Source organism: Danio rerio, chromosome 17 (assembly GCF_052040795.2).
Source record: "Danio rerio strain M-AB ecotype USA chromosome 17, GRCz13ab, whole genome shotgun sequence".
Taxonomy (NCBI): domain Eukaryota; kingdom Metazoa; phylum Chordata; class Actinopteri; order Cypriniformes; family Danionidae; genus Danio; species Danio rerio.
In genome coordinates this window covers 7,252,394-7,265,526 of record NC_141037.1, presented here as the reverse complement: position 1 = coordinate 7,265,526, position 13,133 = coordinate 7,252,394, and the positions used below count along the sequence as shown (strand labels likewise).

The 13,133-nt window shown below is 35.7% G+C and overlaps 1 protein-coding gene and 1 long non-coding RNA gene across 4 annotated transcripts in view; one reads left to right on the top strand and one right to left on the bottom strand.

Annotated features, from left to right (window-relative positions):
• The window catches only part of LOC141378504 (uncharacterized), a 71,677-nt gene that overhangs the window by 29,481 nt on the left and 29,063 nt on the right, over positions 1–13,133 (top strand). The window contains exon 3 of one of the 2 annotated variants that reach the window (XR_015512964.1): positions 6,356–6,590. This is a non-coding gene — a long non-coding RNA (uncharacterized LOC141378504). Of the gene's footprint in view, positions 1–6,355; positions 6,869–13,133 lie in introns of those variants that run through there. The other variant, XR_015512963.1, reaches the window with a different exon arrangement.
• LOC100535969 (transcriptional-regulating factor 1) overlaps positions 1–13,133 on the bottom strand; it is a 47,712-nt gene that overhangs the window by 13,419 nt on the left and 21,160 nt on the right. For both annotated transcript variants that reach the window (XM_087289931.1, XM_087289933.1), the window contains exons 5-8: positions 10,476–10,664; positions 6,362–6,647; positions 1,694–1,748; positions 1,067–1,206 (exon numbers count right to left, since the gene is read on the bottom strand). In XM_087289931.1, coding sequence (XP_087146057.1) covers positions 1,067–1,206; positions 1,694–1,748; positions 6,362–6,647; positions 10,476–10,664 — 670 coding nt within the window. The remainder of the gene's footprint in view (positions 1–1,066; positions 1,207–1,693; positions 1,749–6,361; positions 6,648–10,475; positions 10,665–13,133) is intronic.

The following is a 13,133-nucleotide window of genomic DNA, read 5'->3' as shown; positions in this document are numbered from 1 at the left end:
GAAGTCAGAAACAGAGCAAGGAGTTTTTCGCAGCATTTCCTATAATATTTTTTATTCTGGAGAAAGTCTTATTTATTTTAGTTCGGCTAGAATAACAAACTACAAAGAAGAACAAATCACAGTTATACAATAACTTACCTAGTTAACCTGATTAAGCATAGTTAAGCATTTAAATGTCACTTTAAGCTGAATACTAGAGTCTTGTAAAATATCTAGTCAAATATTATGTGCTGTCATTATGGTAAATAACAAGATTAAAGATATAGTCAGTTATTAGAAATGAGTTATTAAAACAATTTTGTTTATAAATGTGTTGAAGAAATCTGCTCTCTGTTAAACAGAGGTTGGGGAAAAAATAAACAAGGGGGCTAATAATTCAGGTGGGCTAATAATTCTATTCTCTAATTTAACTGTATATATAAATAAATAAGTAAATAAATAATTCCCCCTCATTATTCATTGATATATAATCACTGATTGGTGTTTCTTAGCATAAGGGTGTGATCAACTTGTGCCTCATATAAAATCCACCAATACCCAACTAAGCCATCCAATCAGATCGAAACTGCCAAAACCAACCCTGACTACATTTGTTCTCATTTGAGAAGTTGTTTGACTTAAATACTGTGTTGGGTAAAAGCATTTAACCCTTTGTTTATTTTAATTTTTTATATAAAGGGAGTATAAATAAAGTTAAATGTAAATAAGTTAAAGATAACACAAGTAAACACACCATGCAGTTTTGAAATTATGATCTTTTTTGTTATTAAGGTCAAAACATAATCCAAAACTACATTTCCCTGTGTGAAATGTTTGCACTCCCTGTTAAAACAATCCAACTCTGGCTTATCACACCTGAGTTCAATTTCTCAAGCCACACCCAGGCTTGATTACTGCCACATCTGTTAGTAATCAAGAAATCACTTTTATAGGACCTGCCTGACAAAGTGAAGTAGACCAAAAGATCCTCAAAAGTTATACATCATGATTTAAAGAAATTCAAAAACAAATGAGGAAGACAATAATGTGTAAAATTTTATGGTTAAAAATAAAGGTCTTGAATTACCTTTGTGCTGGTTATCAGGGCTCTCCATGTCTTTAGTTTGAGACCACAGAAGAACAGCATTATGGGAATCTTCCTCGGTAAGAGATTGACCTTTAATATTTGGGATCTTAGCTTGAAACTCCTCTCCAATATTAATACGACTGTAGAAAACATATAAAATGCAGTATGTGATGGAGTAAGTTATTTTAAACTGACATTTTAATTTACATTTTATAAAGAGCAAAAGTAAAACGCAGTAAAGTAGACCAAAGTAGACTGAAAGATAGTGAAGTAGACCAAAAAATCCTCAAAACTTAGACATCATGACAGGATCTGTGTGAACCGGAAGCTGCTGAAGACTTTTATTTCAGAATGATGATGTATTTCTAGCTTGAAATTAATATTAAGTAGGGGGCGGGTTTTTTTCCCCTATCAATTTTCACTCCTAGAAAAAGTAATAGTTGGAGGGGTGTGGCTAAGCATATTTCACCCAGTCCGTCAAATTGACATCGATTTTTAGGCAATACAGAAACTAATAAATAAATATAAGTAATAATAAACACAATTTTTTATTTAAATGCAGTGCAAGTAGGTTTACACAGAAACAATTGCCAGATGCATGAAAATAATGTAAGTGCAAGTGCTTACGGTGTCACGTTAATGGCTGTCTCTTTTAAAGTCTCGCCACAGTCATCCATTTCTCCTGTTGATTTAAGGTACAGATAGATAATGCATATAAGTACAGTGAGGAAAATTTCTACATGCATCCTATTAATTCTGTTAACCCACATGACAAAAATGCTTCTATAATAAATACTATAGTGTTTTTGAACCATATTATTGTAAAGTGTATTGTACAGTATTCATTCATTCACTTTCTTTACGGCTTATTAATCCAGGGTCGCCACAGCGGAATGAACCGCCAACTTATCCAGCATATGTTTTATGCAGCAGATCCCCTTCCAGCTGCAACCTATCACTGGGGAAACATCCATACACACTCATTCACACACATACCCTATTGACAATTTAGCCTACCCAATTGACCTATACCACATGTTTTTAGACTTGTGGGGGAAACCCACTCCAACACGGGGAGAACATGCAAACTCCACACAGAAACGCCAACTGACCCAGCCGAGGCTCACACCAGCGACCTTGCTGTGAAGCGACCGTGCTACCCACTGCGTCACTGTGCAGCCCATTATACAGTATATATTATAGTATTCACAACACTTTTGTTGCTGCAGCATACTATGTAGATCAGGCATGTCCAAACTCGGTCCTGGAGGGCCGGTGTCCTGCAATGTTTCGTGTCAATCCCAATCAGACACACTTTAGCTAGCTAATCAAGCGCTTACTAGGCTTTCTAGAAACATCTTTGCAGGTGTGTTGAGGCAAGTTGGGGCTTAAGGGTGCTTTCACACCTGTAAATCGATTCAGTTGTTCCGAAACAGAGATTCAAATTGTTACATTGTTGCTCTTTGCTCTTGGAGCGGTTCACTTTCACACTGCAAAGTTTCTAATTGGACCAAAAGAGCTAAAACAAGTCACGTGCGAGTAAACTCTCCTCACATTGCTCAGAGTGTCAGGGTTTATTTTGCAGAGTCCCGCTCAGCTGTCAGGAGAGGTGGTGGTTTGGTGGTGATTGACAGGGTGCGCGCGCGTGACGTGTCTGAGGAGAGATGCGGTGGGGAGGGGTGAGAAGGGTGCGCGACGATGCCTATTTGAGGACCGGGAGGGAGACGCGAGATTACCGGGAGATCATCACTCGTTTGCGGGCATCCGGACCTCGCGAAACTTCCCGCCCTACTCATAATTCTCTCTTCATATAGCCGTAAGCCTATTACATATCCATAAAACACTGTGATATAACCTCACTGCAATCGAACCGCTCCAGGGTTCGATTCAATCGAGCCGAGACCACCTTATTTAAGCGATCTCGGAGCGATTACTTTGACGCGGAACAGAGCGCGATTGCCCTGTTCACATATGCCAATCGAACCGCGCTAACTGGGCAAACGAGTTACGTTCCTAAACAAAAGTGTAGGTGTGAAAGCACCCTAAATCTGCAGGACACTGGCCCTCCAGGACCGACTTTGGATACCCCTGCTGTAGATGCTAAAAACTCAAATTTAGTATTACCTATAGTGAGCCGTGCGGCAGTGTTATGTCTATTTATAATATTTTATTAATACATTTAAACATTTTCCCAGAGATGGGTTGCGGCTGGAAGGGCATCCACTGCGTAAAAACTTGCTGGATAAGTTAGCGGTTCATTCCGCTGTGGCGACCCCGGATTAGTAAAGGGACTAAGCTGACAAGAAAATAAATGAATAACATTTAAACATATTTAATAACATTCCGGCAGATTTTTACACTTATTTAATAACCTGCTGCATTTGCATTACGTTTGATATTGGATTGTAATTTAAACCAATGCAAACCACCGTACTCTTACAGCTAAATAGGCGCTCAGACCAAATTTATTTCAAACAAGACTCGATGTTACAGTGCGGCGCGGGACAGGATTTAACTGTGACTTTGGGTTCATGCCTTTATACTCGGCCTGCGGGACTGCCGCAAAATGGATATAATACACATGGACGAAAGCAAACTAAAATATATTTATCTACGAATGAAATAAACAAGGATGCATTAAGGCCCTTTCACACGGGATGCAGATGGAGGACTCGCCGCCCGCTTGTGACTGTTTCTATGCGGTGAAGTTTTCCACGTTTTTGTTCAGTTGAGCGTGGAGCAGCTTCAGGTCTAATCATTACAAAAGTAATCACCAACAGTGTCACATTTGTATTTGCTAAGATCTAACAATGTTGCGCTTGGCATATGTGTTTGTTTTCTGATAAGAGTTTTATTTTATATATGGCTGCGGCCAGACAATAGCCTGTTGCTCTAATATTAAATAGCCTTTTGACCTAAAACTTTTCACTGAGCTCAGTAAAATGTTTTTTGATAAGTTATTAATAATCTGTTCAATAATTCTTTAATACTAAAACGAATAGTAAAATACAGGTTGTAATTTAATTTAATGTAGGCTAGTTTAAATCAATAAATAAAATATATTTTAATAGCCTACATTATATAAATAAATATAGGTTTAGCATATTTTTACATTAAATAAATAGGTTATTTTCTGAATAATGTGCATGTCCGTGTTTATCATTCCATCGAATTAAACACAAATAGGACAAGTATGAATATTCCATGTATTTGACGGAGCAGTCAATGCATGCACTAGAAAAAGTATAGGCTATAGGCCATCTTAAAACTTGAATAGGCTATTAATAACAGATATAAAATATAAATAACTTTTTTTGTGAAAGCAAGAGAGAATCTTGCTGGAGTGCTGTTATAAAGTAGTCTCAAATAACCAGCGACTGCAACATGTTTTATTCCAGAATATTTGAGCTGGTTTCAGAGTTCTTTCAATTTATGTTTCAGTTGTTTCATTTTAAAAAATCGTTTTATTTAACTTGTTGGTTATTAAATCCAGTTTTGATATTTAGTCTATTATTTTTATGCAACAAAGTTGCAAACTAATTTGCTATGAGAAGTGGCCGTGCCCTCACGTGCAGCTCGCGCTTCAACTTCTGCTGCTGAGATATATATAGAAAGAGAGAGCAAGAGAGCAATCGAAATAGTTCATTTTTATCCAAAAGTGTCGGTCAAGTGATGTTAATCTGAACAGCTGAAGCTGTTAAATTATTTGTTGTTCAGTTATTAATAATACTGATGTTTAAAAATAATACAATTAATTTTAGTCAATAATGCAATTAAGACATGTAATAGGTCTACATCAATGCGAAACGAGCTACATATCCTCTTTAAAATTTTCATAGGTCTCAGCTCTCTGCGATATATGCTATCGTCTATTGGCACAACCCTAGTATACTTTAGTTTTTACTACAGTAAACTGGCATTTTGTAGTATAATATACCCTGTAGTTGGGTCATTTGTTCAAAACCCTTCAGTATTTACTTTCCCCATGTAAAGATAACTGTTTTAGTTTATCTCTTTTTATTGGCATTTTTCAATCAGAGAGTTATTACAAGTGAGAGAAAGAAAAAATAATGCATTAATTTCACAATATTGAAGAAAAAATATTGGGTGGAAATTAAACAAAATACCTTACTCTCTGAACCATATTCAGAGGAAAATAAAGTAAACAACAACAAAACAGAAAAAAAATGACAAAAATAATAATAACAAATAAGTTAACAAATGACACCCAAGTAAGCCATTACTGTTAAATATTACTGTTAATAAAGGTTTAGATATGTAAGACGGGTTACATATTTAAAAAAAAAGCTATATACAGTTAAAGTCAGAATTATTAGCCCTCTTTTGATTTTTTTTTCATTTTCAAATATTTCCCAAAAAATGTTTAACAGAGCAAGGACATTTTCACAGTATGTCTGATATTATTTTTTCTTCTGGAGAAAGTCTGTTTGTTTTATTTCGGCTAGAATAAAAACAGTTTTATTTTTTTAAACAACATTTTAAGGTTAAAATATTAGCCCCTTTAAGCTATATATTTTTTTAATAGTCTACAGAACAAATCAGTTTTACAAAACTTGCCTAATTACCCTAACCTGCATGGTTAACCTAGTTAACCTAGTTAAGCCTTTAAATGTCACTTTAAGCTGTATAGAAGTGTCTTGAAAAATATCTAGTAAAATATTATTTACTGTCATCATGACAAAGATAAAATAAATCAGTTATTAGAAATTAGTTATTAAAACTATTATGTTTAGAAATATGTTGATAAAAAAATCTTCTCTCCATTAAATAGAAATTGGGGAAAAAAAATAATTCAGGCGGACTAATAATTCTGATTTTTACTGTAAATTTATATAAATCATCTGTTTTACCATTAATTGTATATCGAATTTTCTCTATTTGAATAAACTGCAACAGGTCATACATCATGTGAAAGTAGTTGGGTGGAAAAGGGTTTTACCAGTTCAGTAGTAAAAAAAATTAATAATAATTTAAATAATATTAATTAAAATAAAATTATATTTGCAATTATTAAGCAAAAGGCTAATAGACCTAACTGCAAGGATGACAGCGATACATTTGTATTTTTAGAAGAAAAATATTAGAGATTGATTTAAAAATTGATGTCTAAAAAAAAAGGTATGAATACCAAAAGGTATGATAAAGGGTAGCTGGAGCTTGTCGGCATCTGTCACAAATAGGATACATTTCTGGGATTATTTAGATAACTGTGTACTGTCATGTAATCTTTAAATATAATGTTAATAACAATTATTTTGACTGCATTAGACTGACCAGCCCTGGAGAGCAGTCTTTCTGGAGTAGATTGGATGTTTGCCCGGCCGCTGACTGCACTGAAGAGGCCTGACCCAGGGCGTGCGGGGCTGAGCATTGGCGGAGGGGTGTACGGTGCGTCGTCAGACATGCTGCTGGCCGTCCTCAGCTGACTGCGGAAGAGCACAGCGCCTCGAGATTCCTGACCGGCGCTGGGTGAAGGAATCATCAGCGGCACCAGACAGTGGCGGTATTTCTTCTTCACTTGCTTTGGTGCAGACTCTCCCTCTGAGTTGGATCTCTTTATCTAGAACGTGTGAGGTTAACATCCGATCAGAAAATAGCAGCTGGAAACTTTTAATCATACAAATCACATTCAGCAGCTGTGGGAAGTTAAAAACAAATAACATTTATGCTACAAATACACATTGATTTGCTTTATAAGACATGCGGTAACCTCTGTATGGCTTAGTTGTACATTGTATTTTATACGCTTTCGGATGCTTTAAAATAAAAGTCTCAGTCCAACACTGTTATATGCCATGGAAGAGTTAGGATAAAATGTAAAACTCCTTTAATAGTGTTTGTTTGACGAGTACGGCATGAGGGAGAGTTAATTATGGGGTAATTTTCATTTTGGGGAATTAAAAATAAAAACGACCCCGTCGTTTATTCTTCCTCACGTGGTTTTAAACCTTTATGAGTTTATTTCTTTTGTTGAACACAGAAGAAGATATTTCGAAGAATGTTGGAAACCTGTGTGGAAATATAAATTTTTATCATCTAATTTCAAATTAACAATAATCTACGTATAACTAAAAAGTTATATTCTCTGTTTTTAATTATTTTATTTCATTGACATGCCAGCTAGGAGGGTCATTTAACTTTTGCCTTGCTGACTACAGGCTAAGCCAAAGTGATGCAATTATCAGTTTTACAGCATGGGGTGTCTATTGTTTTCTCTTTTCAATCAAATGGTCAGGAGGTTTTGTCTCCAGAACAAGATGAGATTAGGCCTGAAAAAGCAGTTTACCCTGCCGACCACAACTCTTAATTTGCATACTTTGTTTAGCTATATCCCCTCCTCCTAAGAACACAATATAGCCATGAAATCTTTGTCTTAATTCAGACTTGTGTGAGACTTGTGAGAGACTTGTGAAAGAACTTGCAGACTGCGGACCTCTAGTAGGCTCTTGCAGACACATTGGACATCTTGAAGACGCTGTATGACTGCAGATTAACCAACACGTCTCAATAAAGGAATTCTGCTTGTTTCGAGTCTCCTGGACTGGGTTCTCTCTTCTTTTCACTCATTCATTTTTTTTTACAACACCTGTAACCATTGACTTCCATAGTAGAAAAAGCAAACACTAAGAAGTCAATGAGTGCCAGCAACCAACATTCTTCAAAATATCTACTTTGGTCATATAAGAATTTTCCAAGAAGATCCTATCCATAATGTAATTCAAAAGCATAAATACAGCAGGGAAAATAAGTATTGCCTACGTCACCATTTTTCTCTAAACATATTTCTAAAGGCGCTGTTGACTTGAAATTTTCACTGGGTATTGATAACAACCAAAAGAACTCGTATATGACAAGAAAACAAAACAAGTTAGTTTACAAATGAAGTTATGCTTAATAAAATGAAATGACGCAAGGAAGAAAGCACCGAACACATGAAGAAAGGAAGGTGTAGAAAGGCAGTGAAAGCCCAGACAGCAGCTGAAATCTCTCAGTAGTTCTTCAGCAACCCTCTGCCCTTCCTCAGTGTAAATGAATATCAGCTGCTTCAGTCCAACATCTACATTAGCAGGAGGATGAAACCAGGGTGGACATCTCAGCAAGACAATGATCAAAAACGCAGCCAAGGAGACTCTCAGATGCTTTTTAAGAGAGAAAAGCTGTAGAATGACCCAGCCAATTCCCTGACTTCAATCCAATAGAAAATACAAAATAAAGCTCAGATTTGATAGACGAGACCCACAGAACCATCATTATTTTTATACTTAGTTGAAGTCTGTGAGAAACTCACACTTAAGCAATGCATGGGACTTCATTCTCCATATGAGAGGCGCCTTTTATATAAAGTATTAAATACGTTTCAGTAGTTCAGCACTTTCTCCTGGTGTCAATCTGTTGTTATCACATATAACTAATTTTTTTGATTTTATTTATTGTTTTGTTTTATTTTTATCTTTGTATTGTTTAGGTTTTTACTAGGGATGGATTTTTTGGCTAATATTGATAACCGATAACTCTTAAGATTTGGAGGCCGATAACTAATCTACTATAGCCAATAAATGTAAATATTTAAAAATGTTTTATTTTTATGAAGTAAATAATTATTTTAAATTTAAAAACGTCATAAAAGTAGGGCGGCATGGTGGCGCAGTGGATAGCGCTGTTACCTCACAGCAAGAAGGTCACTAGTTCGAGCCTCAGCTGGGTCAGTTGGCATTTCTGTGTGGAGTTTGCATGTTCTCGGTGTGGTGCAGTGTTATGTGGTGTGATTGGTGTGGGTTTCCTCTGGGTGCTCCGGTTTCCCCCAAAGTCCTAAGACATGCGCTATAGGGGAATTGGGTAAGCTAATTTGTTTGGTGTGTATGTGTGTGGACTAGAGTGTATGGGTATTTCTCAGGGATGGGTTGCAGCTGGAAGGGCATCTGCTGTGTAAAACATATGGTAGATAAGTTAGTGGTTCATTCCGCTGTGGTGACCCCTGATAAATAAAGCCGGAAAAAAAAATGAATGAATGACTGAACTTCATAAAATTTGATTTTCAGATCTTCAAAAGATCTGATTTTATAAACTGAATAGCCGACTCAAAGCAAAAAAAACATTAATCTTAAAATTGCAAGGTGATTATATGGATATATTCACGATTTCACATAAACCAGCATGCCACAAATTAATTATTTCCTTTTCTGCGCATTTTAAAATAACATGCAACTTGACTGTTTCATTAAAGTAATAGGTTAAATAACAGAATGGGATTCAATTAACAAACAAGTACTCTATATTTTAAATAAAATTAAACATTTTAGCTTTAAATTTCTTGAATAAAACATGTTACAGTAATGTACATGTGTGCAAATATGTAATGTCTTATTTTAAAGCCGTACAGAAATAACAAAACGGGAAAAGCGGCTCCCCTGTTGGCTGGTATGCCTATGCTGGGTTCACTGACTGGCACAATCTGCTGTGCTGCTGTTTGGGGTGCTATGAAGGCTTTGGCAGTTCACTATGTGTGTGCATGGTAATAGCCATCACTTGCGCTGATCGTAATCAATATAAATATGCTGATAAAACTGAAAACAATCTTACATCAACAACACATGGCAAGCGTTGATAAGAACAAATACCCATATTACAGTGATTATTACAAATAATCATAAGCACATGTTTAGCACGTGTGCATCACTGCTATTATGTTTACACGTGTAATATTTTTTCATGAGGCGATATAAACTAAAATGCACAATGACACTGTCAAACAAATCTACAATGATAAGGAACATGGTTACTAACTGAGTTATTAATGCACAGCAACACCACTAGAAGAAAGGACTGACTTTGAAGGAATAAACCACGTGAGGAAAGCTCCTTTATAGAACAAGTCTGAGCAAGTTCGACCCACGCACCCACGAGGCAGGCAGTTCTGCACAATTACATAAGATATCGGCCTAATTTTGACATCGGACCAATAACGATAACATTAAAAATAGCATTTATCTGCCGATAACGATATAGCCATGCATAGTTTTCACCAAAATCTGATTCAATTTTATGTCAACAGCTCCTTTACAAATATTATTCACAGAAAAAACATGACCTGTAATTGAAAAGAAATACATGCCAACTGTAATTTACGCTTTTTTATATGAAGGCAAGTCCAATTTTGACTTAAACAAGTTAAAAAGTGCATTAAGGATTAATTAAGTGCCATTTCACCTTTAAAGCATCTGTGCAGAAAAATACAACAACATGTCTACCCCCCCCCCCCCAACCCCATCTATTTTTTTTAAGCATCAACAGTTTATCAATTCTCAGAAAGCTGAAGTGATATTTGAGACCACAATTTTAATTTTCTAAACCCTTGCTAAAAATAGCTGTCTGAATGACAGAAACTCACACAGGAAGGGTGGTTTCGGAGCGGTGGGAGGGGGGTCTGCGCACCAGACTTTATTAAACCATCATCTTTCTGCTGGCACAGGAGTGTGAGTTTGGTCTGGGTTTGGTAATTCTTGACTGGGACTGAAACGGGTAAGATGATGGGGTTCCCCTGAGGAACTTCAGCACACATATTCATTTGCCCGTCTCTCTGTTAAAAAAATAATAATAATGATAGGTGTTATTTATAAAGTGCCTTTCAAACATAAAAGGACACTTTAGATTGGAAGCAACAGAAACAGGATTACACAATTATTATACAAATTGAACAGCCAATCAGTGGACAGAGATTCAATAATATGCGCTATTCAGATGAGTTACAAAACAGACAGAAAGCATCAAATTAAAATCAATCAATCAGATAAGAAACTTATAAATTAACTGTTTTAAATTCATTTATTGTCGGTTTTCATCTTATTCCCACATGGAAAAATACTATGGTAGTTCATAGTATATATTGTTGTAATCATGAACTATACTATTGTATTGCATTTTAATTTAGGCTGTTTCTCAATTCCAAGAACACAGAGAACTGATTTGTCAGGCCACCCCGGAAGAACAAACTTGTGCGACCGCAAGAACAAAGAACGTGTCCTGTGAGAAATGAGATGCTTCTTTCTTCCTGATGGTCACATGACCTTCACACATTTTTAGCAATTCTTCAAACAATACAGTATTCAGAACGAGTTATTGCTTTCAATATATATAACATGCACACAAACCTTACTAATATGCTTTGCACAGTACAAATAAAACAGATTTTAATACTAATTTCAGCTAATAAACACCCTTAATGTGTTTGTGCCTTTATTAAGATTTTCATAGTCATGTTTATTTTCACCATCACATGTAGGGAAACTCCTGATATATATATGTGTGTGTGTGTGTGTGTGTGTGTGTGTGTGTGTGTGTGTGTGTGTGTGTGTGTGTGTGTGTGTGTGTGTGTGTGTGTGTGTGTGTGTGTGTTTATATATATATATATATATATATATATATATATATATATATATATATATATATATATATATATATATATATATATATATAGGAGTTTCCCTACATTTGGGACGCAGCTATGGAAAATGTGCAGAGCTGGTGGTCCTTCAGGGATGTGTTTGAGAGACACTGTATTAAAGTATACTTTTATAGTATACTGCCAGCAAGTAAGTAACCCAAGCAAGTAATCCACAATTTACTTTTTCATTTTTACTGCAAGTTAACTATTTTTGTGAGACTTGTTGTAAATAAAGCTTTTAAGGGAATGAAAGTGTTATACCTAAATAATACTGTCATAACTTTCTAGTGTTATACCTAAAGTGAACTTGGTGTACTGTTATTGTTTTTTGCTAATTATAGTTTCAGGGCAACGTGCGCAATTTGTAGTAGCCAATTTCAAATAAGCTATAAGTTATTTCTGAGCATAATTGTACTCATAAAGCCTTGTCACTGAAACCGGGGCAGTATTTAATATTATGTAGAAAAATACATTTAAATCTATTGGGCACTGAATCAAAGAACTATACAAATAAATACAAACCAAGTGTACTTAAAATATGTATTTATTCTTTTAAGTACAGTTGAATTCTTAGCCTTCCTGTTGTTCCTCAGTTTCTGTTTTTTCCAACACATTTATAATCGTAATAGTTTTAGTAACTCATTTCTTTTTTCTTTGCCATGATGACGGCACATAATACTTGACTAGATACTTTTCAAGAAACTAGTATTCAGCTTAAAATGACATGTAAAGACTTGGTCACACTTTATTTTAGTGGCCTGTTTGTTGAATTAAGTTACATTGCATCTACATGCCAACTAATTCTCATTAGATTTTAAGTAGACTGTTAAGTTGGGATTAGGGTTAGTGTAAGTTGACATGTACTTGCAAAGTTTCTTATTGTCAGTTAAATGTCTGTTGAAGGAGCAGTATCAGCAGATAATAAGCAGACAGTCTACTAATACTCAAATGGACCATCAAAATAAAGTGGTACCAAAGGCTTAACTAGGTTATTCAGACAAGTCATATGCTCCTTTCACACAGTGATACCGGTAAATATCCGGAAAATTTCCGGAGTGACTTTACCGGTATATTCAAAAAAGCGCTGTTCACACAGGCGAGGACGTTACGGAATTTTTCCGGAAAAGAGCATTCACACATCCATTCCAAAATGCCGGTAAATTCTGACATCATTAACCAGAAATGACCTCTAAACGTCTGCGCTTGTGTTTGTAAACATTTGACTACATCACAAACTCTTCGGATGGATCAGTATTGAGTACAACTCCAATGAAAACATAGAGAAACAATTTCGCATGTCGAGATGTACTTGATATGTGTGTGAGCTGGCGATATGGGCGCTCACGGGCACACGCAAAGCTTGAAGGTAAACAAACAACGGATTATCATAAACAATTTATCGATAATTATTTACACAGTTGGCATTAAGAAGGAACATAGAAACATTATCAGACTAACATCTAGCAGCTAAAGGTGTCTGGAAAAAATATTCAAAGGCTTTTATTCTCATAAACCGCGCGCACGTGAATGCGCCTGACTGTTCTGATTGGCTAAAGTAGACGTCTCACATCAGCACGTTCTAAACGTGTACGCGCTCTTTCCGGC